The sequence below is a fragment of the Cebus imitator genome, unplaced genomic scaffold, assembly GCF_001604975.1.
Source record: "Cebus imitator isolate Cc_AM_T3 unplaced genomic scaffold, Cebus_imitator-1.0 Scaffold155, whole genome shotgun sequence".
In the NCBI taxonomy this organism is placed as follows: domain Eukaryota; kingdom Metazoa; phylum Chordata; class Mammalia; order Primates; family Cebidae; genus Cebus; species Cebus imitator.
In genome coordinates this window covers 3,015,049-3,040,347 of record NW_016107470.1, presented here as the reverse complement: position 1 = coordinate 3,040,347, position 25,299 = coordinate 3,015,049, and the positions used below count along the sequence as shown (strand labels likewise).

General features: G+C 38.6%; 1 protein-coding gene across 13 annotated transcripts in view; it reads left to right on the top strand.

Annotated features, from left to right (window-relative positions):
• The window catches only part of TRPM3 (transient receptor potential cation channel subfamily M member 3), a 587,648-nt gene that overhangs the window by 344,384 nt on the left and 217,965 nt on the right, over positions 1-25,299 (top strand). For all 13 annotated transcript variants that reach the window (XM_037743827.1, XM_037743826.1, XM_017543459.2 and 10 more), the window contains one exon: positions 12,484-12,607. In XM_037743827.1, the coding sequence (XP_037599755.1) occupies positions 12,484-12,607 (124 nt within the window). The remainder of the gene's footprint in view (positions 1-12,483; positions 12,608-25,299) is intronic.

The window sequence follows — 25,299 nt, the reverse complement described above, 5'->3', positions numbered from 1 at the left end:
TTTTTGTCAACTCTGTAAGGCACAACAGTGTTTAAATTATCTGATGATATAAGCCTTTCAACACAGACATAGTACACAGGAGATGAAGAATAAGAAACCCTTTAGTGTAGGATACTGCTTGGATCTTGACTGAGAGACAAGCTAACTGAGCAATTGCCTATGAAAAAGGCATAAGAAATTATTTTAAAAACTAAAAATTAATATGTAACAAAAATAGAGAAACTGATATTTGTCCCAGTTTTTCATAAGGCAGAATAAAAGGAATACTTTGGTAAATTACTTTGAAAGAGAATTTAGACTTATCCTTCCCTTTTTCCCACACCTCTGACCCTCTCCCCAGCTACATGCTCAAAAATTTGAAATTAATGTTTTTTAAAGCTTCTACATGCATCAGCCTGATGTAGGTGCTGTATTTCATAAACTTCATGAGGGGGCTATAATTATTATCCCATTTTATAATGAGGAAATTCATGACAGGAAGGTTAGGTAATTTGCTAAACATCTCAAAGCTAGAGAGTGGTCAGCCCAAACAGACACCATGTTGTCCTCTAAAATGGTGAGACCCAGTAACTGTAAGAGGTTTATTTTGCTTGCCCCAGAGCTGAGTTTTTCCAGACAACAGAAAAGGGAGCACCCAGATTCCATATTGTCTCCCTTCTTTCATATGCTGGCTAGATTCTCATGGGAATAAATGTTGCACCAACGTGTAAGACCAGTAGACTGAAGGAGGCCAGTGTTGTAGTCTGCCTGGAAAGCCCATACACTCAGTCCAGCTCTGATTCTGTCTTTTATATGGGTCCGAAAACAATTTTAAAAATTTGACTTTTCCTCTTGCCTGGGCTATGGCAATATTCACTGATGAGACTGCACTTGGAATGAACTCAGAGGGTGTGATTTCCTTCCAATGTCGGCAGCAGAGAATCCACCTGACATGAGGCAGTCCCTGTATCCTTTGGCAACACTTTGGTTCTACTCTTGTGTACATTCATAAACACAGGCAAAGGAAAGAAAAGACATGACAGAGACACAGCCAACATTGTTCAGGATTTTTCATCTAAATGTCCCGCTGTCCCTGCCTAAGGTGGAGAGTTTGGCAGCCCTGCCTACCTCCAGAGTAGCACTGCCGACAGAACTCTCTCTGATGATATGGCTGGGTGTGGTGGCTCACGCCTATAATCCCAGCACTTCGGGATGCCGAGGCAGGTGGATCCCTTGAGCTCAGGAGTTCGAGATCACCCTGGGCAACATGGTGAAACCCTTTCTCTACAAAAAATATGAAAAATTAGCCAGGTGTGGTGGCTACTCAGGAGGCTGAGGTAGGAGGATTGCTTGAGCTCAGGAGGCTGATGCTGCCATCAGCAATGATTGTACCACTGTACTCCAGCCTGGGCAACAGAGCAAGATCCTGTCTCAAAAAAGAAAAAAAAAGGAACTCTCTGAGACAGAAATCTTCCATATCTGTGCTATCCAACCAGAGAGTCCCTGAGTCCTTGACCTATGGCTAATGTGGCCAAGGAAATGAATTTTCAATTTCATTTCATTGTGTTATAATTAATTTAAATGTAAATAGCCACATGTTAGTAACAGCTACCATATTGGATAGCACAGCTCTAGTATTTCTGCAATTGGTTTCCACCAAACCGAGAGGCCTTGAATGTCTAATAGATCTCAAATATTATTTGATATTTTCCCTATTTTTAATTATATTCTTTCCTCCAGTCAATATTATGTATTCAACAGATATTTTTGAACGCCTACTATGTTCCAGGAACTATTCTAGGCACTGGCAAAAATACACCAGTGAACCAAATAGACAAAAATGCTTCCCTTGTGAAGCTTTTATTTTAGCAGGGCTAGATAGACAAAAGTAATAACCATAATCCCTAAACACATTGTAGAATATTTTAGAAGATGTATGCGGTGGAGGAAGAAAGCAGAGTAAGGGAGATCAAGATAAAGGGGTAATGGGAAAGCCTCTGTCTTCCGCACCTTGACTAGCACTGAGGGAAGGGGAGAAGAGAGTCTGTAACTAACAGAATGCGTAGTCCATGCATCCAAGAAATTTACAGCCTGGTGAGGATTTACTTAATCATCTGATGAAATGCCATGTGTAAAATGCACAGCACAAAGCTTGTCTTATAATTGGGAGTAAGTTCCTTTCTTAACCTCTCCCACCCCCACCACACCACCCAACTTCAGTTTCCTTTTTGATGTGTATCTGCGCCTTCTGTTTTACCACAGCTGGCTCAGGAGCCTAAGATGAGAACAAGGAAAGAAAATTAAAGGAGAGGAGAAGGAAGAGGAGGAGAGAAAGAAAAGATAAGGAAAGAAGGAAGGAAGGAGCCAGGGACAGAAGAAGAGAAGGAAAGAAGGAAGGAAAAGAATGAAGAGAAAGAATGAAGAAAAATAAGTTAAAAAATATAAGACAGGTTCATTTTATGAGCAGTAGCACATAAAGTTTGTTGGCAAACATCATCCTGCCTGATTATGGGAAGCTTCTCTAATATTGCTAACTACCTCATATTGCTGGATGAAAACCTCAGGAAAAGCCCAGGCGAAGAACTTTTCTAGAATAGATCCTAAAGCAAAATCAGCAACTATTTCTCACAGGCCTTTGCTGATAGAGACTATTTGTATCTGGAGTTGATCCTCATAAAAAAATGGGAAAAGTAATCTCCTGACCAGCCCATGCTATCTATGGGTCATGTCCCTGTGTGCCATTCAACCTTCTATAACTTTCTATCCCACTGGTGTTTTCTGAAAAACAGTGACATCAATCAGTTATAGTTGGTGAATTTAACATAAATCTCACTTATAAGAGTTACTCTTAAGGCTTCTAATTGTGGAATAACATATTTATTTGCCATTTAAATAATTAAAAAGAAACTTTGGGCATCTGATTAACTGGGGATTAACTGGGAAAGTTAGTGGGTCCTTGAAATCACATTACTGAGTCTTCACACACATGAGATGCAACACTTTATCTTAAGTATAAAATAGAGGAAATCTCCAGTTGTAGCCAATCATTTAAACAAATCACTAACTTTACATTAATATACTGAGTTGAACCTACATATTTAGGTTAGCATAGGTCAGTATCAAAGATTTTTCCCTCCAAATTCTCTTGGCTTCTAAACCCAGCTCTGATGCTTACCAGCTGTATCATCTTAGGCAAATCAGTTCACCTCCACAAACCTTGGATCCTTCATCCATAAAATGGTTGCTCTAAAATTATATCATTCTTTTATACTAAAATTAATATCTCTCAGTAGAATTTTCTCCTTTATATCTTCTCTAGCACATACAGACTTCAAAAATATGAAAGTAGTAGGTTACAGCCAAGTATGAATTTTTATCCTAACACCCATTTGCCTTAAAGATGGCATAAAATTAAGAATAATGCTTTCAGGTTAGCAACACCAGTTTGCATGACTTTGATGGATATGATCCAAGAGCTAATAAGCTCTCCACATTGATACCCAGCTAAGTGGCTCTGAAACATGGCCCTTCCCATCCTATTCACAGACCTCCTTTATCTGAATTTTGTAGAAATACTGGAATCTATCTCCTCCATAGGGATGGCCTCCTCCAGCTAATATGCATGCTAGTTAGCTTGCTCCAGCCATGAGCTAGGCATCTTTGGGATTCTTTGTGGGTGTGAAAGCCCCTAATGTACTTAATAATAAAGAACTGCGAATTATTTAACACCTACTATGTGCCAGGAACAGTGTCAGGTGCTTTCCATATATGATCTCTTTTTTACAAATATATCGACCTAAAAAGTCATATGCTACCCCTGCTTAACAGATGAGGAGATGATAGCTTAAAGAGATCAAATAACCTGTCTCAGGTCCCTCACTAGTAAATAAAGGCCTTAATTATGTCATTTCATTCTTAATTATGGAATGACATAATTAAGATGCTATGATATGGTGCCCAGCCAAAGACACCATATCATAGCATCTTAATTATGTCATTCCATCTCTTGTAGCAGATTGCGAAACTGGCCTCACCACTTCAATGGATGACATGGAATTTGTTGAAAAAATGTAGATGTATGTTGTGTTGATTTTTATGTTACATAATTACTTTGTATTGTCAAAACCACCAACATCTATGTGAGGGAAATTACCTTGATAGCATTGAAATTCTTAACGTCTTCAAACAGCTATTGAGAACTTTTGTGGGCAAGATATTGCCCTAAGCTTTATGAGGGAGATGCAAGTGAATAGGAATCTATCTGTTCCTGACAAGGGCTAGAGGGATAAGGTAGTAAGTATCCAGAAATAGAACCAAATATATGTTTTTGAGTTGGGCAACCAATTCACTTCTTGAATTCCTGGCCTCAAGCAATCCTGCCATCTTGGCCTCCCAAAGTGCTGAGATTATAGGTGTGAGCCACCACTGGCCCAATCATTTCTAAACACCCTTTGAGTTTAAAAACAACAACAATAGAAAGATAAGAAAGATAGACAGAGACCAAGAATATTACTTAGAGATGAATCTGCTTAAAAGGAAAAGGAAGATCAAGAAAAACAAATTGCTGGAAGGTAGAAGCTTATGCTGCATCTCTCATTCTCCCAAAGAGGCTTGAAGTACATCCCACCATGAGGACAAAGAGGCATGGGGAAGACCACCTGGCCGCCCACCTAAAGCAGGCAGCTACTCAGTCGCTCAGTGAATCCACAAAGATTCTTCTATAGCTAACGCTGAACCAAGAATTCTTCTAGAACTTAAGATACATGCAGAATAAAGAAACAATCACTGATGAATGCAAAAATCTTCGATAAAATACTGGCAAACTGATTGCAACAGCATATCAAAAAGCTTATTCATCATGATCAAGTAGGCTTCATCCCGGGGATGCAAGGCTGGTTCAACATACGCAAGTCTATAAACGTAATCCACCACATAAACAGAACCAAAGACAAAAAAACACATGATTATCTCAATAGATGCGGAGAAGGCCTTCAGCAAAATTCAACAGCTCTTTATGCTAAAAACTCTCAATAAACTAGGTATTGACAGAACGTATCTCAAAATAATAAAAGCTATTTACTACAAACCCACAGCCAATATCATAATGAATGGGCAAAAACTGGAAGCATTCCCTTTGAAATCTGGCACTAGACAAGGATGCCCTCTCTCACGACTCCTATTCAATATAGTATTGGAAGTTCTAGCCAGAGCAATCATACAAGAAAAAGAAATAAAGGGTATTCTGTTAGGAAAGGAGGAAATCAAATTGTCTCTATTTGCAGATGACATGATTGTATATTAGAAGACCCCATCATCTCAGCCCAAAATCTCCTGAAACTGATAAGCAACTTCAGCAAAGTCTCAGAATACAAAATCAATGTACAAAAATCACAAGCATTCCTATACACCAATAACAGACTTAAAGAGAGCCAAATCAGAAATGAACTGCCATTCACAATTGCTTCAAAGAGAATAAAATACCTGGCAATACAACTAACAAAGAACATAAAGGACCTCTTCAAGGAGAACTACAAACCACTGCTCAAAGAAATAAGAGTGGACACAAATAGATGGAGAAACATTCCATGCTCATGGTTAGAAAGAATAAATATCGTGAAAATAGCCATACTATCCAAAGTAATTTATAGATTAAACACTATCCCCATCAAGCTACCAATGACCTTCTTCACAGAACTAGAAAACTTCAACTTCAGATGGAACCAAAAAAAAGCCTGCATAGCCAAGTCAATTCTAAGCAAAAAGAACAAAGCTGGAGGCTTCACACTACCTGACTTCAAACTATACTACAAGGCTACAGTAATCAAAACAGCATGGTACTTGTACCAAAACAGAGGTATAGACCAATGGAACAGAACAGAGGCCTCGGAGGCAATGCCACACATCTACAACCATCTGATCTTTGACAAACCTGACAAAAACAAGAAATGGGGAAAGGATTCCCTATCTGATAAATGGTGTTGGGAAAACTGGCTAGCCATGTGCAGAAAGCAGAAACTGGACCCCTTCCTGACACCTTACACTAAAATTAACTCCAGATGGATTAAAGACTTCAACATAAGGCCTAACACCATAAAAACCCTAGAAGAAAGCCTAGGCAAAACCATTCAGGACATAGGCATAGGCAAGGACTTCATGACTAAAACACCAAAAGCATTGGCAACAAAAGCCAAAATAGACAAATGGGATCTAATTAAACTCCAGAGCTTCTGCACAGCAAAAGAAACAATCATTAGAGTGAACTGACAACCAACAGAATGGGAAAAAAATTTTTGCAATCTACCCATCTGACAAAGGGCAATATCCAGAATCTACAAAAAACTAAAACAGATTTACAAGAAAAAAAACAGACAAACCCATTCAAAAGTGGGTGAAGGATATGAACAGACACTTTTCAAAAGAAGACGTACCTGGCCCGGTACCAGACTTGGAAGTAAGGAAGCCATCTTGGATACTAGCCCCAACAGATGCCACATGGAACAGAATTGAGGCCCCAGACATATGGTCCCAGTTGAGCTATTCATCAGCCATCCCAGCCATTCCAACTGAGGCCCTACATATGCTGGAGGAAAATGAGCCATCGCCATTGTGCCTGCCTGAATTCTTGACCCACAAAATTATCAACACAACAAATAAATGCTATTTTAAATGAATAAATTTTGGGGGGTATTACCCATTAATCAATTACAGAATCCATGGCATATAACCTTTTAAGTTCCTTGAGGCTAGAACTGAGTATTATTTATATTTCTATATCTAATTTAGTGCCTGGTACACAGAAGGCATGAATATTGTTTGTTGAATGAATGAATGAATGAATGAGCAAGCAGATGTCTGTATGGAATGTTTGGAAGACTCCACTATAATTAAGCTTCCTAAATCCGATAAGTATCTCCATTTCCCAAATATAGGAAAGAACTGGTGGTCTCTGACCTCTCTAAAGTGGGAAAGTTATTTCTCCAGCCTCATACCACTGGACTCACCAGGTGTGCAGAGTACTGTTAACACCAGGACAGAGCTCTGCATCTGTAAGTGCCCTAGCCCACTAGTTGTGTTACTTTGTGAGAAGGAATACATCAGTGACTCTTTTCTAAAAAGCATCCTAGGACTCTGTTTGAATAATGCATATGCTTGGGCAGGACTTGCTATGTGTCAGGCACTTTTCTAAGCCTTTTACAAAGCTTAACTCATTTAATATTCACAAACTTATGAGATAAGTACTATTATAGTTCCCATTTTACATATATGAAAAATACAACATCAACACTAACTTACACAAGATCACACAGCCATAGGTGACAGTTTAAATCCAGACAGCCTGGTCCTGGTGGTCATAATGCTGTTGTTAACAATGCTCCCTGCCTCTCTGGGAAGAATCAGAGTATTACTTGTAGCCCAGAGTCATGACATGTTGGAGGAAGTGGCAACTTTTACAAAAAAAGCAGAAGGAGAAAAATATGCTATTCCCTGTGACCTCAGGCAAGACATGTAACTTAATGTGCCCTTAATATAACACTTAGTAATTTGCTCTGGCTTCTAGCAAATGACAAAAATTTCATTTTTCTTTAGAGAATTAGATATTCTGTGGGTGATTATGTCTTTTAAGTGCCAAATTGTGGTGTTATTAACAAGTTTTATATATGCATAGCTAAAATTCTCTCATATTGTGTCTGAATAAACCAATAGAGAACATCTATGGGAGTCACAGGAAGGACTCTTCCTCGAAAGTCATTAACCTAAGATTAGCTCTTAAAGTCCCATTGAATTCTAAATGCATTTCCTAATTTTCAAATCTAGGAACAAAACTCTAATATTGCAGGTAATTTGCAGGTAATTAAATTCATTCTGAGAAAAATATTTGTATGTGTGGGTTGCATTGAGAGCATTTGAACAGAACACTAATAGCAAACTGTGGGACATTTTATTGGTTACCCTGAGCACTGGCTAAACATTGGCCTATTTTAAATTACTCTGTGACTCATGTACAAAGCTCCAGATCATAAGTTCAGCATTTAAATGGAGATAAAAATGCCATTGTATAGAGATCTGCCTCACTTCAATGCCTACACTTCCTATCACAAAACCCTCTAATTTGAGATGTACCAAAAATAGAATGGGTGGATACAGAGCCACAAAGTAACAGTTTCCATAAATAAGATCACTTTGTCAAGGACTCAATTCTAAAAAAAAAAATTCACATAATACTACAACCATGTTCTGATGTCAAGGAATTTTCAATCAATATTCTAGTGCCATAAGAAGAAATCTAAAATAGGCACATCTCTAATTTTTCTGATGATTAAATATTACAGTAAAAAATTTTAAATCACTCTGATGTCACACAGACAAAGATGGGAAGAACTAGAAAATGATAGCTTTAAGAAAGTAGGCTTCCAAATATCTTAAGGAATATGTTCACAAAACAAGAAAGATAGAGTAAGCCTTTGTACCCAAACAGAAAACACCTAGTTCAGCAGAGCAAATATTTATGAAAAATTAAAAGCAAATATACTTTTTTTTTTTTTAGATAGAGTCTCACTCTGTTGCCCAGGCTGGAGTGCAGTGACACATGATCTCAGCTCACTGCAGCTTCTGCCTCCTGGTCTCAAGCGATCCCCCCACCTCAGCCTCCCAAGTAGCTGGGATTACAGGCATGCACCACCATGCCTGGCTAATTTTTGTATTTTTAGTAGAGGCGGGTTTTCAACATGTTGGCCAGGCTGGTCTCGAACTCCTGACCTCAAGTGACCTGTCTACCTCAGCCTCCCAAAGTGCTGGGATTACAGGCATGAGCCACTGTGCCCAACCCGCAAATACATGCTTGAAACTAATTAATGCACTTTGCAATTATCTTCATTTAGTGTTCCTCCTTATCATCCCTAAACTTGTCTGATTTCCTTCAGATATTCTCTAAATATATGAAAAGAAAAGACATTTTCCTGCAACAAATGAGCTTAAATTTTTACCTCCAATACAAATGACTAGGAAACTATGAAAGACATAGAATACAGTCAGGAACAGCAACACCATGGGGCAAGGCTAAAGTCAATAGGCTCAACCCAAACAGTGAGTTCATCAAGCGGTATGACTTAGCACAAATCATTTAACCTCCTTAGGGCATAGTTTACTCTTCTGCAAAACGAAATTAATCCCACTTGCCTCATAGTTTGTTATGAGATTAAGTCTGAAGCCCATTGTGTGTGTTAAACCATGACGTGCTACAGACACATCAAGTGTTTTGTGGGATCTTATTTAAAATGATGTTATTAGACTTTTTTTGCCAAAGGCATGAGACCTAATATCTTTTATTTCTTTGTTAAAAGGGGAGCTCTACAAGTGTTGGGGAGCTGTTAAAGGCAGGAAAGCATTAACAATGAGATTTTCTTCTTGATGCAATCAGGAGGATAGAAAAAAAAACTGAATCAGAAAGAGGAGCAGTTATTTAATATTTAATTGCTGTAACTTTATGCTTTGAATGGATCAAATCACCTTTGTTCCATCCAATACCACACTTTGGAAAACACCCTAGAGAATCTTTCCACTTCTAGAATTCTATGGTTCTTGTCACTAAATGATCTAGGCAAAGCCACAACTTCAGCAGCTGGGAAATTAGGCTCGAAGGATCAGATTCTTACTGTCTTTCAGCTCCCCTAACCACTGAAACCCACGATCAGCTAAATTTCACATCATTCCTCAATTTTTAGAAAGTGACAGATTGGATACAAGTGTCAGACAGGTCCGTCAAGCAGATAATGGCCTTGGAGAGCTGAGATTTTATTACAGATTGTTGGTTACAGAGAACAAATTTTGAGTAGTTATCAGAATTAAACACCTGCAGATGAATGATTAGATCTATGAAGTGGCTAATCAGGAGAATCCTTTCTGTTGTTAATCATGTACAACAGCAGTGGATGCTTGATATTGCACAACTCTCTAGACTCATCCACTTGGGTTACCTGTCAGGTGGACACATGCCTAGGTCTGAGTGTGCATGTCTTTACTTTTCAAGAAAATTAATTGGCAATACAAATGTGATCATGCCACCCTTCTGCTTAAATCTGTCTATGACTTTTCATTGTCTAGGGGATAAAACCTAAAATCTCTGTAACATCACCTTCAAAGTCCCCCACGATCTGCTCACCCCCTTCTGCAGCCCTGTTTTGTTCCACTCTTTACTTTGCTCTCTCAGCTCCAACCATACTGACCTTTTATTTTCTCCAAACTAGGCCCATTCATGCCATTTTGTCTGCTGTGAATTCTCTTACCCAACCCCACCACCCCTGACTATGCTGATGCTCATTCATTCAAGTCTCAGATAAAACAGCACTTCCTCAGAAAAGTCTTCCCTGAACCCCTTATATTAGATTTGATTCATTTGCCACACGCTTCTCTATTTCTTTGCCACTGACAGTCACTATTGAGTTGCTGATTCATGTCTTCCTACTCTACCGGCACATAAACTCATTGAAGGCTGGAGTGCATATATAGCTCCTCTGTTCCTGGCACATCCTAGTGTGTGACACTAAGTAGACATTCACTATACATTTGTGAATAAGCAATGAATGAATAAGTGAACGATTTCAAGCTGATCCACAGCTAAGGCCACAGAGTCATTCAGAATAATTAAGAAAATCTTGAGAGGATCTGGCATTATTTTTTTCAATGTCGTCTTTTTCTAAATGTGTGTGTGTGTGTGTGTGTGTGTGTGTGTGTGTATGTATTTGACAGGTTCTGGCTCTCTTGCCCAGGCTGGAGTGCAGTGGCATGATCTTGGCTCACTGCCTCCCTAGCTCAAGTGGTCTTCCTACCTCAGCATCTCAAGTAGCTGGGACTACAGGCATGCGCCACCATGTCCAGCTGATTTTTTAATTTTTTGTAGAGACAAGGTCTCACTGTATTGCTCAGGCTGGTGTCAAACTCCTGGGCTCAAGTGATCCACCTGCCTCAGCCTCCCAAAGTTCTAGGATTACAGATGGGAGCGACAGTGCCCAACCTAAATATGTATATTCTTGATACAGAAGATACACTCTAGGGGCTTGAGTAAAGGGGTGACCCAATCCTCCATCCAGCCGAGCGACCTTCCAGAATCATTGGCATAGTTCTGTCATCGGGAATGCCATCCTCTTTAAAGTAGGGCCACCATAATATCCAACCTAGTGAATTCAGATGAACCTCACATAAACTGGAGCACAGCAGGTCACTGATAGGAAGACATCTTCTAGCTTCCCATCTTGCCTTCTTTTAAGCAATAAAGTTTGTCTTGCTTTCATGTTGAGGGAAACTCCTCAACTACCTGCTCAAATAGCCACAGTGAGGAAGAGAGGCAGTGGTGTGGTCTACTTGGTGTAAACAGAGGCAGCAGAGGCAGCATGGTGTGGTGGAAGGAGCCCTGGACAAACATTTAGAAGAACTAGGTTCTGATTCTGACTACTCCTGCTTATTTGCTGCATGAACTTAAACATTTGGCTCTTTCTGGCTAAAATGTCCTGCCTGTGAAATAGAGCAAATCCCTTGTCTATAGGGTTCCTGTAATCAGCAACTGAGATAATTATTTTACTATTTGGAGTTGCTGATACCTTTTCATTATGAAAGCAATTTGTAATCTGTAAAATATTGGCAAATTATGATAATTTTGCCACTGGTCCTTGAGAGCGGTTTTATCTTCCTGATTTTGAATAGCATCTGTTATTAATAAAGTGAGTTTGCCTTCCGTGCCATTTAATGGCTGATAGAGAAAGCCCCATTCTTACCAGGGTAATAAGTTAAAAATTAGTTGTGATTGATTCATATTCAAGATGTAATTGAGCATTGACTAGATATGATGCCTCTTTCCTGTTTTCATTTGTTCTTCTGTAGCATAAAAATTATCTTTTAATCAGGTAGCCAATATGATACCATCTTACTATTCACTGTGACAGAGCAAAAGCTTGACATAAATAATGAATACCTAAATCATAGGCCAGATAGGCTACCTCCTAGATGAAATGATTTTGGGGAAAACATAACTTTTATTTCTGCTTATTAATGCTCAAAAATTTATTAATGAAATATCTTTATTTCCACAATTAGAGATGATGTTGCAATTTAAATATCCTGCAGTACTGCTGGAGATTTATATAAAACTGTTAAAAACAGTACTATACCAAATTCTTACCAAAAACATGCAGATGATTAATTGAAGGTATTTTTCAATGACGAACTTGAGGAAGAGAGCATTAGACATATGCCATATGAAAAATAGAAAAATAAAATATCTAAATCAATCTTTCCACTTTACTGTTAGGTTCTGAAACAGTAAAACTGATTTATTTTTAAATGCCTTGCTTTTAAAATTATCACACGTGGGATAACTTTTATGAGAAAAATACAGAAGTAATTCATATCTAAAGTAAACCCTCATAATTCCCTCTTGAGGTCTATATTTCTCAGAAATATGTGCTGAATGGAAGTTGGTTGACCTGCTTTTGACATTGCTTTTATTTGCAGACTGATAAATGAATCTTTGAGGGACCAACTGTTGGTGACTATACAGAAGACTTTCACATACACTCGAACCCAAGCTCAGCATCTGTTCATCATCCTCATGGAGTGCATGAAGAAGAAGGAATTGGTAGGTAATTGTGGGCAGCTCTCTCCACATTCTCAGTCATTTTCTTATCATACAACATTTTCTCAAATCACGCAACATTTTCTGTTTCTGGCCGAGCTTACGGCTCTCCTCAGGCTCCATTGGCTCCAGTAGCTTCCTTTCCTAAGTAACTAAGACACTGCTTTTACTGCCTTGAAGGTAGTAATGTGTGTGCAGCAGAGTTTTAGCTTCATTTCCTTTTGGAGCTCATCCAAGTGCTCTGGCTGCCTCAACCAAATGAGTTGAAGTGACAAAATGGGTCCCCTTCTGGAAAATGCTTCCGCTTGATCTTCTTAGGTTTGGGGTTTCATGTTGCTTGTAAGTCGAGAACCACTGATGTGCTTCATGTCGAAAGCTTTAATGACAAAGGGTGCAGGCTCATACAGTCATCTGAACAGGTAGAAAATGGAGAAACGGACTCAAGAAATCCTGGAAGCTCTGTAGCTACTTAAGTGTTTCTAAAATCAGAGCAAAATGGCCTACAAATGTGATACAATCAGAGACCCTCTGTTAGGGTGAACAGAATCACATCAGCTAACATTTAACAAGCAGGGAGCTAGATCTTCATGCATATAAACTCATGTGACCTTCGCCACTGTCCTGATGAGAGAGGTACAATTATTACTCTCATCTTACAGATGAGGAAACTCAGGCTCATTTGATTAGTAAATGAGGAGCTAAGACTAAAAGCTAGTGATGTTTAACCTCTGTATGGAGTATTTTTATTCACAAAGTGTCTTACTGAAGCCAGTGCCGTGGATCACCCACTCTGAGTATATGCTCCTCAGCCCTCAGCCAGAGAGACTATTCTCAAAGGTCAGTTAAACCCAACAGCTGAGTGAGACAGCAAAATGTTTAGAAAAGAAAAGGAATTGATTAGAGTGGGCAAGACCCATCTCCAGAAAGCATCCACACAGTCTTTGTGAGAAACCTTTCAGCAGCTCCCAGGTTTGTGATGAGACAAGTGAAGATGAAAAGAATAGGACAATACCTAGGTACACAGTCTGTCTGCCCCATGTCTAGAAGCCAGTGAACAGGTGGAGCAAGCAGTCATGACTGCTGTCATCCTGGAAGAACTCTGCTACCCATGACAGTACCACCCACATGGGACATCCTCCCATCTCAGATGTGGTTAGCTCATGGTGTTAGAGCTCACATACTCCCTCTGTCCAAGGAGGCACCAAGGCCCTGAGATTCTATATGCCACAGTAGGACTCTTCTGAATACTGATGCTTTTCCAACACTGAGGCCAATTCTAATTGAGAAACCTTACCAGGACTATACATTTCAGCAGTCCTGCAAATTTCTTAGGCAGCTAGGAGCAAAATTCTAGGAACCGATCAGAAGTCATAAAACCAAATGAGGCTAATGAACTTTTCTGGGTATTTCATGGGACTGTTTTTGCAGAATTCTGCTTATATTTCATGTTGTTTAATCACGGCCCCTGCTGAAAAAGTCAACTGCATTTTAATGCAAGTTATTTATTATAAGAAATGTGAGGTATTAGTAGCTCTGGTATCAGGAAATGTGTTCTTAGCAAGAAATTAGAAATTTTTAAATCAAAATTGTAGCATAACTAAAATAATTTCAAATGTTGAGGGACGATTTATGTGCATGGACAGTACTAGATGCCTTGAAAATAAGGTAGACACAAGGTAGCCATTATTTTCTCCTCTTGCAGAGACAAGGGAAGGAACTGAGGCTAGGAGAGGTGGGGAGATGTGCACAGCCAGGAAAAGCGAAACTATGACTGTCTTGCTGCAAAGCCTGTGTTTTCTACTCATTAGGCTGCACAGCATAGCACACACGAGAAGGAGGCATTGCATCATTGTAGAGTTCCTCTTTTCTCTTGTATCCTTCAACTTTCTTTTGATTCCCCTAACAAACTGTGTGGGGTATAATATTATGAGGCAGTCCAACCATTGCCAAGTTTGGCTAAGCTATTTGTTCTAGAACTGATGTGACATCTTTCTCATCCCAGTACTTAACTGACTTACATAATAAAGCCTGCACTGTGGATGGGCCTCTGGGTGGTGTGGGCTCATTAGAAATATGCCTTGGGTCTGTAATTTCAAGATAGATGGGGCAGCCCCTCATGATATTATCACACGGAGATACTGCTGTACTTTCTGCTCATTTCATATAGATCTTGAAGAAATTCACTTCTCTGCTTACTCAAAACCTGTCCCCTTTAGAAAACATGTGTCCTAGAAACCAACCTGTGACCTAAGTTCCATCATTGTTTTCAGGTAAGGAAATAGAAATTAAAGAGATAAAGACTGCCTACAACATATTAATTTGGGAACAGATGTCAGGGAGTGGGTGTCCCTCTATTCTCTTCCTTCTCAAGCGGGCTCTGGTCATAGAGGACATCAAGACCAACAAAAGTGGACCAAGGTGGCCATGCACTCAGTGAGGCTGATATTATACATAGAAACCAAGAGCCTTATGTTCCAGAGGGCAGTGCCAGCTCCTTTTCTTCTGCTGCCTCCTGTAGCCCTGTCTGTCCTCTGAGCTCCTGCAGAAGCCTTCCTTCATCACCACTGCCAACCCGCCAGCCCAGACTGGGGCAATACATTTGCTTTTGTCACCCTGGAGTGAAGGAGGACCGCTTGGGTTCAGCATTGTAAGCCCCATAGTCATATGGCCCTAAACAAGTCATGGTGATGACAACACCAGCCCTGCTCCTAGTTCACCACCTTCTGCGTCCACACTGGCGACTCCTGTCATTCACTGTCCTCCCCTGACAGTGGCCGGACCTCCTAGCGTCCAGTCAGTTCATCTTTCCATTTTTTCCCAGTCACACTTGGGAATCATGCCTCCACTCACAGCCTTGCTGCTCCAAAATCCAAGACTTTAACATCTACTCCCCGCTCCAAAGATAACTACCCTTCCTTCCCCTTCCCACCACTTCATTCATACTGAACCTGAACATGGATGCCAAGCTTCTCTGTTCAGGAGCCTGAGATCAACCACCTCAGGTAATCTGTGTAAAAACGTGTTCAAAATAGTTTTCTTTATCTTGTGCTTTATTGAGAGTCTGTACTATGTCTTTCCACTCTCCCTTCTCCTATCCGGGTTCCCTCACGTGTCAATTACTCTGTTCGATGTGCCTAATGCTTCTCTGTACCACTCCCAAAGCTGAGTCATTCGTTCTAATTCAATTAGGCCTTCAATAACTCGGGCCAATCCTCATGTTTATCTCTAGTCAAAAGGCTCTCCTGCCCTACAATCATTGTTCTAAATAGCCTATAGTCTTTCAAGTTTCAAACCACAGCCACTTCCTCTTATTCTTTTCATATATGTTAAATACTAATCTTTTGTTGGTTGTGTTACAGATACATTTGTCAGTTTGAGGCTTGTTTCTTCACTGTATTTTTGGTGTACTTTGATCAATAGAAATTCCCAAATTTAATGTACAGTCACGCATTGCTTAACAACGATGATACATCCTGAGAAATGTGTCGTTAGGTGATTTCATTATTGTATGTACATCATAGTGTATTTTTTTTTTTTTTTGAGATATAGTCTTGCTCTGTCATCCAGGATGGAGTGCAGTGGCACGATCTCCACCTCCCAGGTTCAAGCGATTCTCCTGCCTCACCTCCCGAGTAGCTGGAATTACAGGCACCTATCACCACACCCAGCTAATTTTTGTATTTTTAGTAGAGACAGCATTTCACCATGTTGACCAGGCTTGTCTCAAACTCCTGACCACAGGTTATCTGCCTGCCTCTCCCAAAGTGCTGGGATTATGGGCATGAGCCACCACGCCTGGCACAGAGTATATTTCTAAAAACCTAGACAACATAGCCTAGTACACACCTACATTCTCCTCTATGGTATAGCCTATTGTTCCTAAGCTGCCAACTTGAATGGCCTGTTATGGTTCTGAATACTGTAGGCAATTGTAACACAATGGTAGGTATTTGTGTATCTAAACGTATCTAAAGATCAAAAGGTACAGTAAATATACGATATTATAATATTATGGGGCCACTGTCATACATGCAGTGTGTCATTGACTGAAACATCATTATGCAGCCTATGACTGTAGTTAAATGCATCAGCCTTTTTTATGTTTTGTGCTTTTTGCCTCTTGTTTAATAAACTGTTCTTTACCTAAATATCAAAAAGATATTCTTCTATATATTCTTCTAAAATGTGTCTAGTTTCACCTTCTACATTAAATCTGTAACCCATCTATTACTGATTTTTTTAATATAATATGAAGTAGAGATCCGTATGGATGACTAGCTGACCCTGTGCCATTTTTTGAATGGTCCATCCTTATGTTGCATAATGCCAGCTCTTTCGTAAAGCAGGTGTCCACCTATGCATTAGTCTTTCCAGCTTCCCTACTTGTCCAGTACTGCCCTGCAGCCCTACTTTTCTAGTCAGTGTAACTGATAGGGCAAGTCACACTCCTTGTGACACCTCTCCAGGGTTGCCAACGATTTTAGCCCTTTGATCTCATGGATAAATTTTAAAGTCAGCTTTACAGATTTCATGTACACGTGCACGCACGTATACACACACACACACACACATTGTTCAGATGTGGATTAAAATTACATTGAATTTAAAGATTCATTCTACTCATGCTCAGCAGAAGACTCCTCCCTAAAAGAAATCAAGGGTCTTAAATTTAAGCTCCCCCACTTTCTTCTCCTTTACCTCAGTACAACTGTATCTTGAGCTACGCCTTCTTTTTTTCTCCATGATATCAGAGGAAATAGTGCCTTTCTTCTTCTCTATAGTCATTCTCTAAACAGGCAACATATCCCATCACTTTGCACTCCCTCCATGATTTTTCTCTAGAAAATGTACATTTCTTGAACAGTAACTCTCTTTATTACTTCCTCTGCATTGAGTTCTACTTCTGTTTTTTCTACCTTCCTAAAATTGCAATGACTGTACTTTTCTGCTAGTCCTTCAACTTTTCTGTTTCTCCTCTTCTTTTCCTTCCACTTCTCGTTGCTTTCATCCATAAATGTGGACATTACCTGAAACTTCTTTGTTCTCAGTCCTTTTCTTCTTTGTGTCATTTTTTGAAGAAGTAATTTCAAGTCTCCTATCATGAGAAATTGTATCAATTTCTCTTTAAAATTCTGTCAGATTTTTGCTTTATATATTTTGACATGTTGTTGTTAGGCTCATAAGCTTTTAGACTAGCTATATTTCCTGGTGAGATATTCTTCTCTCATTATTCAGTGACTTTATTTATTCCTGACAGTGCTTTGCCTTGCATTTCAGTTCATCTGATATTAATCCACTTACATCAACTTCTTTTAGTTCATACTTTTCCAATATAGGAAATTTTCATGCTTTTTCTTCTTTCATTTTCAGCTTTTCTGTACCCTGTATGTTAGATGAGTTTCTTAAAAATCATATACAGCTCTTGTTTTTAATATCATATTACATGCTCTATTTTTTAAGTGGTAAATTTAGTCTAATTGCATGTATTCTGTGCTAGTTACCCTGAAAACATTTTAAATTTCATTCATTTATTCAGTAAGATAGTCTCAGTTGCTAAATCTCGTTTAGGTATTTCATTATAATACCCTTTTTTTCCTTGGCAATATCATAAATCTTCTGTTGGCTTCACCGATAACCTCATTGGAAATTATTCACAAAACTATGTCTGACTTTAGCCCTTCTCTCTCAATCTCTGCAGCCATAATTACAGCTTGTAGTTGGATTTGTCACCTGATTGTCCCATCATTACTTCAAGTTCTACATGTCCAGAAACAAAATCAGCCTCTCCGATGTCCTCCAGTGCTTCCTAGCCCTACACCGCCTCAATGCTTCCCCTTCCAATTCTTGTTTCTTTTTCTCAGCCTTGAAAGCTTCAGTTCTCCTATCCTCACTGCACTGCCACCAGTCAATTGTTTCCAAGTTATTCTGATTTTCTTTTGGCAGTGTCTCTCACGTCTGCCTCCTCTGCTTTGATTCCAGTGCAACATCCTCATTCTGATCCTCAGTTTTCTTCACTGTGTGTTTCTGCCTGGTCCCAGAAAGGAAACCTTGTTGTCCCTCCTCCAGGCTATCCCACAGACTGCTCCAGGCTTGATGCTTGAGGCCCAGGCCTGACTTGCTAACTTCCTTGCTCAGACAGTTTCAAGGTCTTGCTTTTGTTACGGAAAAATGTCCAAGCTATTTAATGTGGCTTTGAGGCCCTCCACAGTCCGAATGCAGTCTGGAATTTCATCCCCACGCCTCCATTACTTCCCTTTGCCACCCTGTTTCCCAGCCAATAATTCAGGCTTTCCAAACTCCCATACTTTCTTTCATCTGGGAAAAGATTCTCTTCTGCTGCCATTTTCACTTGCACAATCACATGAAACTGTGAGCATCCAGCTATTACATCTCACACATGCTTACTATGATTTTCAACAGAAAAATGCATAATACAATCTTACGGTATGGCCTGGTAGCCTATGTCTAAGCTGTGTGTTGGTGAAAGCTGTTATGTATCATTGCTTCTCGAGAGACCCTGACACTATTTATAATGTGCGTAACCTCTGCTAGAATTAGCGGGTTATCGTAACCCAGATTAAATAGTAATTAATTATTTTAAATGAGATACTTGCTGTGACAAGAAAGAGAGAGGGAGAGAGATTTCAATGATTAGCTGTTGAATCTACATCTGCATCAAATGAACTTTATCCATTATGCTTCTCTTACACAAATGAAATATTCATATGCCAGACTATTTTTCCCCATAAAGGTGAAATGTTAGCTCATATTTAATTATGTTAGAAGATAAAAATTAAATAAAGCACTAATAATTTTGTACTAATTTGTTGCCTTCTCCAAGATTACTTCATTTTAGTACTACTTGTTTATGACATATAGGTAATAATCTTATTTTTATTCTTCTTACCTCAGAACCTAGAGCATATTTCAGTTTTTTGACTTTACTACTACACAGTTTTTGGTAAATTGCTTTAACAATTTTAATAAGTGGGATGTTATTTACTATTTCTTAATTCTGCCCTATAGTTTCCAAAATAAGATAGTTGTCCAATGGCTTATTCTGGTTTTATGCTAGTTATTGAGTATTTATTGGTGCATTCATGGCCTGAATGTAAAAAGAAAAAAACAGCTTTCTAACCATAATTTATGTGGTAAAATTACTTTAACATCTTAATTTCTTTTTTTTTTTTCAAAATTTATTTAAGTTAAAATAATTGCATTTAATTGAATTTAAGGGATATTTTAAATATACTCGCAAAACACCAGCTAAAGATAAAAATCAATTACATTTCAGTGGAGTGAATGTTATAAAGATGTTTAGAAAAAAGTAGACGGATAGCTAAAGTGTGCCAAAATGTTATAAGAATTTCCTTTAATTAACAAATATTATGTACAATCATCACAATAATTCACGGGATCTATATGACAAAAATAAACCAGAAGCTCAAGAAAAATCTATTTATCAAATGAAGATAAAGAGGCATTTCATACATGCGTCATTTAAGAAGATACTATTGAGTAATGTTGTCAACAATATCTTTACAGTAAAACCAAAGATTTTTATAGGACTATTTTTATATTGTTTCTGAAGTACCAAAACACAAAACAATAGAAGCAATATTTTTTTAAGAGAATGAGCGACGGGTGGGAATTGAAGTGGAAGGGGAGATAACATCTTACTTTCTTGGCTGTATCTTGGAGGTTTTTGTAATGCACTTCACAGACTTTATGGTATGGTAACATGGGCTTCCTACTTCTCTACAGCTGGTTCTCATTTGCAATAATGATTCTAAAATTAAGAAGCAAACATTGCAACTACAGTACCGTGTCTGTTTATCCAACACATCAATTTAGGATACACAGGAATGAAAATAAACCAACTTTTGTCTGGGCACAGTGGCTCACTCCAATAGTCCCAGCACTTTGGGAGGTTGAGGAGCGTGGATCACTTGAGCCCAGGAGTCTGGGATCAGCCTGGGCAACATAGCAAAACCCTGTTTTCACAAAGAAATAAAATAAAATAAATACAAAAATAAACTGGTGTGGTGGCATGCACCTGTAGTCCTAGCTAAATCTCCTAAGCCTGCAAGTTTGAGGCTGCAGTGAGCTGAAATGGCACCACTACACTCCAGCCCAGGTGACAGAGCAAGACCCTGTCTCAAAAAAATAAAAATCAAAATAAACTAATTTTTTTCTTAAGCCTCAGCAGTCAAAAAGTTTCCAGGGACCGTTGTTTTAGTCTGTTCAGGCTGCTATAACAAAATACCATAATCTGGGTAGTTTACAAACAACAGAGATTTATTGTTCACAGTTCTGGAGGCTGGGCAGTCCAAGATCAAGACTCCAGCACTCCAGCAGATTCAGTGTCTGGTGAGGGCCCACTTTCTCATAGATGGCACATTCTTGCTGCATCTTCATGTTGTGAAGGGGGCAAGCAAGCTTCCTCAGGCCTTTTCTGTAAGGGCACCAATCCCATTCATCAGGGCAAAGACCTCCTGACCTAATCACTTCTCAAAGGCCCCACCTCCTGATACCATCATCTTCGTGATTAAGAGTCAGCATAAGAATTTGAAGGAGACATGAATATTCAGACCCTAGCAATCACAGCATATCCACCAGTAAACATGAATAAGAAGTATTTTGAGAAGAGTTGGAAGAGACTTGGCATCTACCTTTATTTAGAACATAATAGACATACAACATGAGAAGCTAAACTTAAGGGCTAGGTCACTGTTGTACTCTAGCAGCTAAAGCTCTGATACCTCATTATCATCACATTCTCTCTTAGGTAGGGCAGCATAAAGCAAGCAAAAGCCAAGGACATATAAATTGTGCTAATGGAATAAATGGAAGCAAAGATATTAGGCCATCACTTTTACAACTTTTTTTGTAAATTTTCCATAGCATTTGAGGCTGTCAACTTCCTCTTTCTTCTTAACGTTACTTTCTTGTGAATGTCTTCTGATACTATTCATTTTGTTTTCCATTGTTAGATCCTCTTCTTCCTCCCCATGTTAAAAACAAATGTTTACCTAAGATCAATTATTGGCTCTTTTCCCTTTCACTCACTGTTATGACTTTCATTACCATTTTAATCAAGATAACTCCCAAATGCACAAATATCTAGCCTTACTTTCCCCCAGTTCCTGCATTTCCAAATTCCATTCTCACTCATTCCCTCATTCTTCCTTGCCTAGACTATTGCTATTCCCTGTGAAGTTGGTCCCCTAGTTCAATATTCCCCTAACGATGCATCCTACATACTGCAGGGGTTGGGAAGCTTTTCTGTAAAGTGGCAGATAGTAAATATTTCAGGTTTTGCAGATACAGTTTCTGTCACATACTATTCTTTGTTTGCTTTCTTGTTTTTCAACAACCTTTAAAATGTAAAAATCATTCTCAGGTTACTGGTCACAAAAAAACACCATAAAACAAATTTGACCCACAGGCAGTGGTTTTGCTGGTCCCTTGCCGCAGAAATGTCTGCTAGCTCTTGCTGAAGCACAGAGCGAATCATATCACCCTTTTGAATATAAAATAGAATGTTTTGCCTACAGTTTCAGTCCAAAATTTCATTGCTTCTTTATGGATTCATCACGCTAACCCAATAGATCTCCTTACAGTCATTTTTCTATTTCCCTGATATTGTTCAAGCTTAGAGCACTCTCTTTAGTCCTATTCAGTTGCCAAACACATGCACATATCTTCATTTGCATGCGCACTTGCACACACACACACCTGGAATCCATTTACCTCCTTTATTTGTAACTCTCTTGTGCTTGTCATTCATGCTTTATTTATGTATATCTCTAACTTCCCATGTAAGCTCATAAGAGCAGAATCTATCTGATTCATTATTCTATGTTTCTCTTGCAGTCACTCTTGCCTAGTTGTGCTTAATACCATAGCATATCCATAGCACTCAATAAATCTTTAATGGATAAGTAAGTGAATGAATGAATTCAGACCTATATACGTTAATGGGGCTGATACATATTCAGTATCTATAAATTTTGTTAAAATCGCCACTAACACAGAGGCACATCTCCTTAGGGAGTTATAAACTTGGTTTATGGGCTTGGATTTGATCCAGGCCCATCCACTTAAATTGTGTGACCCATGGGAAGCAATCTAATGTGGCGATTATGAGGAGCAAGTGCTAGAAGCAAACAAACCTGGATTCCAACTACACCTTCATCACTCAAGGGGCTTAACCTACACTGAGCTCTGGGATCCTCAGCTTTAAAATAGAGTGATAATTGCTGTGTGTTCTAGAATCTGTCATACCTGGGACTTCCTCTTTTTGGTCAAAACTATGATTTGACTTTTTTTATCCCAATGTGACAAATAGCGATATACGAAAAGATTTTGATCTGCTGGTTTCACACGCCCTGTATTCCCTACCAATTGCAGGGCCAAGAAGTACCCCAATGTTGCATGGTCTTCCATTCTCTGCAGGCCCTCAGGCTCCAGAGCCGATGACTTTTCCTTCAGACACTGGCGAAGACAGCAGAGGGCTGTTGTCTATGCCTTACAGATGAGTCTCCAGAAGCCTGACTCCACTACCTTCCAATACAAACAGATTTGTTATGTTTATAAGGGTATGTTTGAAGCTGATGTTGGCATCCAATTACACCTCTTTTCCACATTTAGGAAACTGAAGGCCAACTCTCCCTTAATAGATTCAGAAAAACCAAGTAAGCATGATTTTTAAACAAGTTTCATCTCTCTCTCTTGTTTTTGTTTTCTTTTTCAAATGGGCATCCTGTCTATATCTGGGAAAGGAACAAAAAGTTGAAGATATTTCTTGCTTAGAAAAATGGATGCTTGCCAGTCTCTTACTATCACAAGCAGGAGTTGGTGAGTGTTACTTGTCAGTCAGGGTGTCAGCACCACATAGGATTTACTCCTCAGAATCGTCAGCACCCACCAGCCTGGGTTGCTGGGAGAGCTAAGCATTTAACTCTCATGTGTAAAGAATGTTGGCACAGGGCGTGGCTCCTAGGAAGTTACAGTTAACAGTAATTGTTAACTGTAACTACAATTATTTTACATATAACTACAGGGACTAATTAGAGTATAAACACAGATGTTTCTTGTTCCTCTCATATTTTCTCCAGTCTTAGTTAAAATTGTCAGTAGGGCATACTTTGACTTCCGGACTTTCGATTTCATCTTCAGGTTCCATCTTCCCTTCTTGGTCATTTTAGCGGACAGGGTCCAATTAAGAGGAAGCCTTTGCAACTTCCCAAGTAATAAGAAAGAAACAAGCCAATGCCTTCCATGTTTAACACCAATAACCAAACAAGCTCAATTGGCCTTTTTACAGTCATAAGACGAATACAGTCTTCTATAGATTGGAAGGGACTTCCTTATGCCAAGTGGTTGAAAGTAACAGATTCACGCATCAGGTTTAGAAAAGCTTTTTCTCCAACTTAATGTTTGGGGAGAAATGGAAATGTTCTTTGAGATTGACACTGAATTGTACTAAAACTTCTTTTAAATTTTATCTGAATATCATCTTAATAACATAATTTAAGTCCAAACATTTTAAATCAAATAGCGGAAAGAAAATAGAGGGAGAACTTTTCAATTCAAAATGTTTTTCATATGAGTTCTCAACATACAATGGGTTACTGATAAATTTTTGGAGGTTCTGAAACTCTTTTAAATTATTAGAATATCATTATTTTAGGAATAAGGGTGAAGCAGGCTTTATAGTCAGTTTGCCTGATTCAAATCCCAGATCTGCCATTTAATATGCAATATTGGGCAAGTTATTTAACCTCCATATGTCTTAGTTTTCACCTCCTGAAAATTCAAATAATAATAATACCAATATTATGGGATTAATTATAAGGATTAAATGAGTTAACATATGCAAATAAAATAATAAGCACTCAATAAATATATTGTAACAATGATGATGGTGGTGATGTCTACATAGCACTTTATGTTTAACAAAGATCATTTTCACATTATCTTACTTTATACAAAAATCAAGCTTGCTGAGGTCAGTATTAGTATCTCCATTTTGCAGAGGGAAACCAAGACTCAGAGACAGTAAGTGACAAGTCCAAGGTTTTTTAGATAGTGGCAACTTTGGACTTGAACCAAGAGCATCTTTCTGCAAATCCTGGGCTCTTTCTACTATTTTTCAGCTGATTCAATATTCTAGTGATCAAGTATCATCAAGTTAAAGATGACTATAAAGTAGGAGCCCATTTTCTCTTTCATTCTGAGAATAATCTGAATGAATATTAAACTGTGAGATTCACATAGAAAAAGAAAACTATCTTGTTGGCTGGTATTCTTGGAATACCTTCTGCTCCTATGTACCAGTCATTATATTCCTACAAGGACAATGTAAGCACAATGTCCAGACCACCCTGTATTCTCACAAAATATTCCTTGAAATGAAAAAGAATTATGAAGAAAATGTAATCTACACAATTCCTTTCCAAAACAGCCAATAATGATAACACCTTTCATCTTCTAATGTATAAAATTACCTTATAATGTACAAAGCTCTGTTCCAGTCCTTGTGTCATTTGAGCTGCATAACAATGGGACCAGAATTTTGCTGGTTTTCAGCCAATCAGAATAATGAAACAGATTGGAGAAGAGTGTAAGTTAAGAGCTAATGCCCACTTGATTTTCTTTTTCTTTTTCTTTTCTTTTTTTTTTTTTTTTTT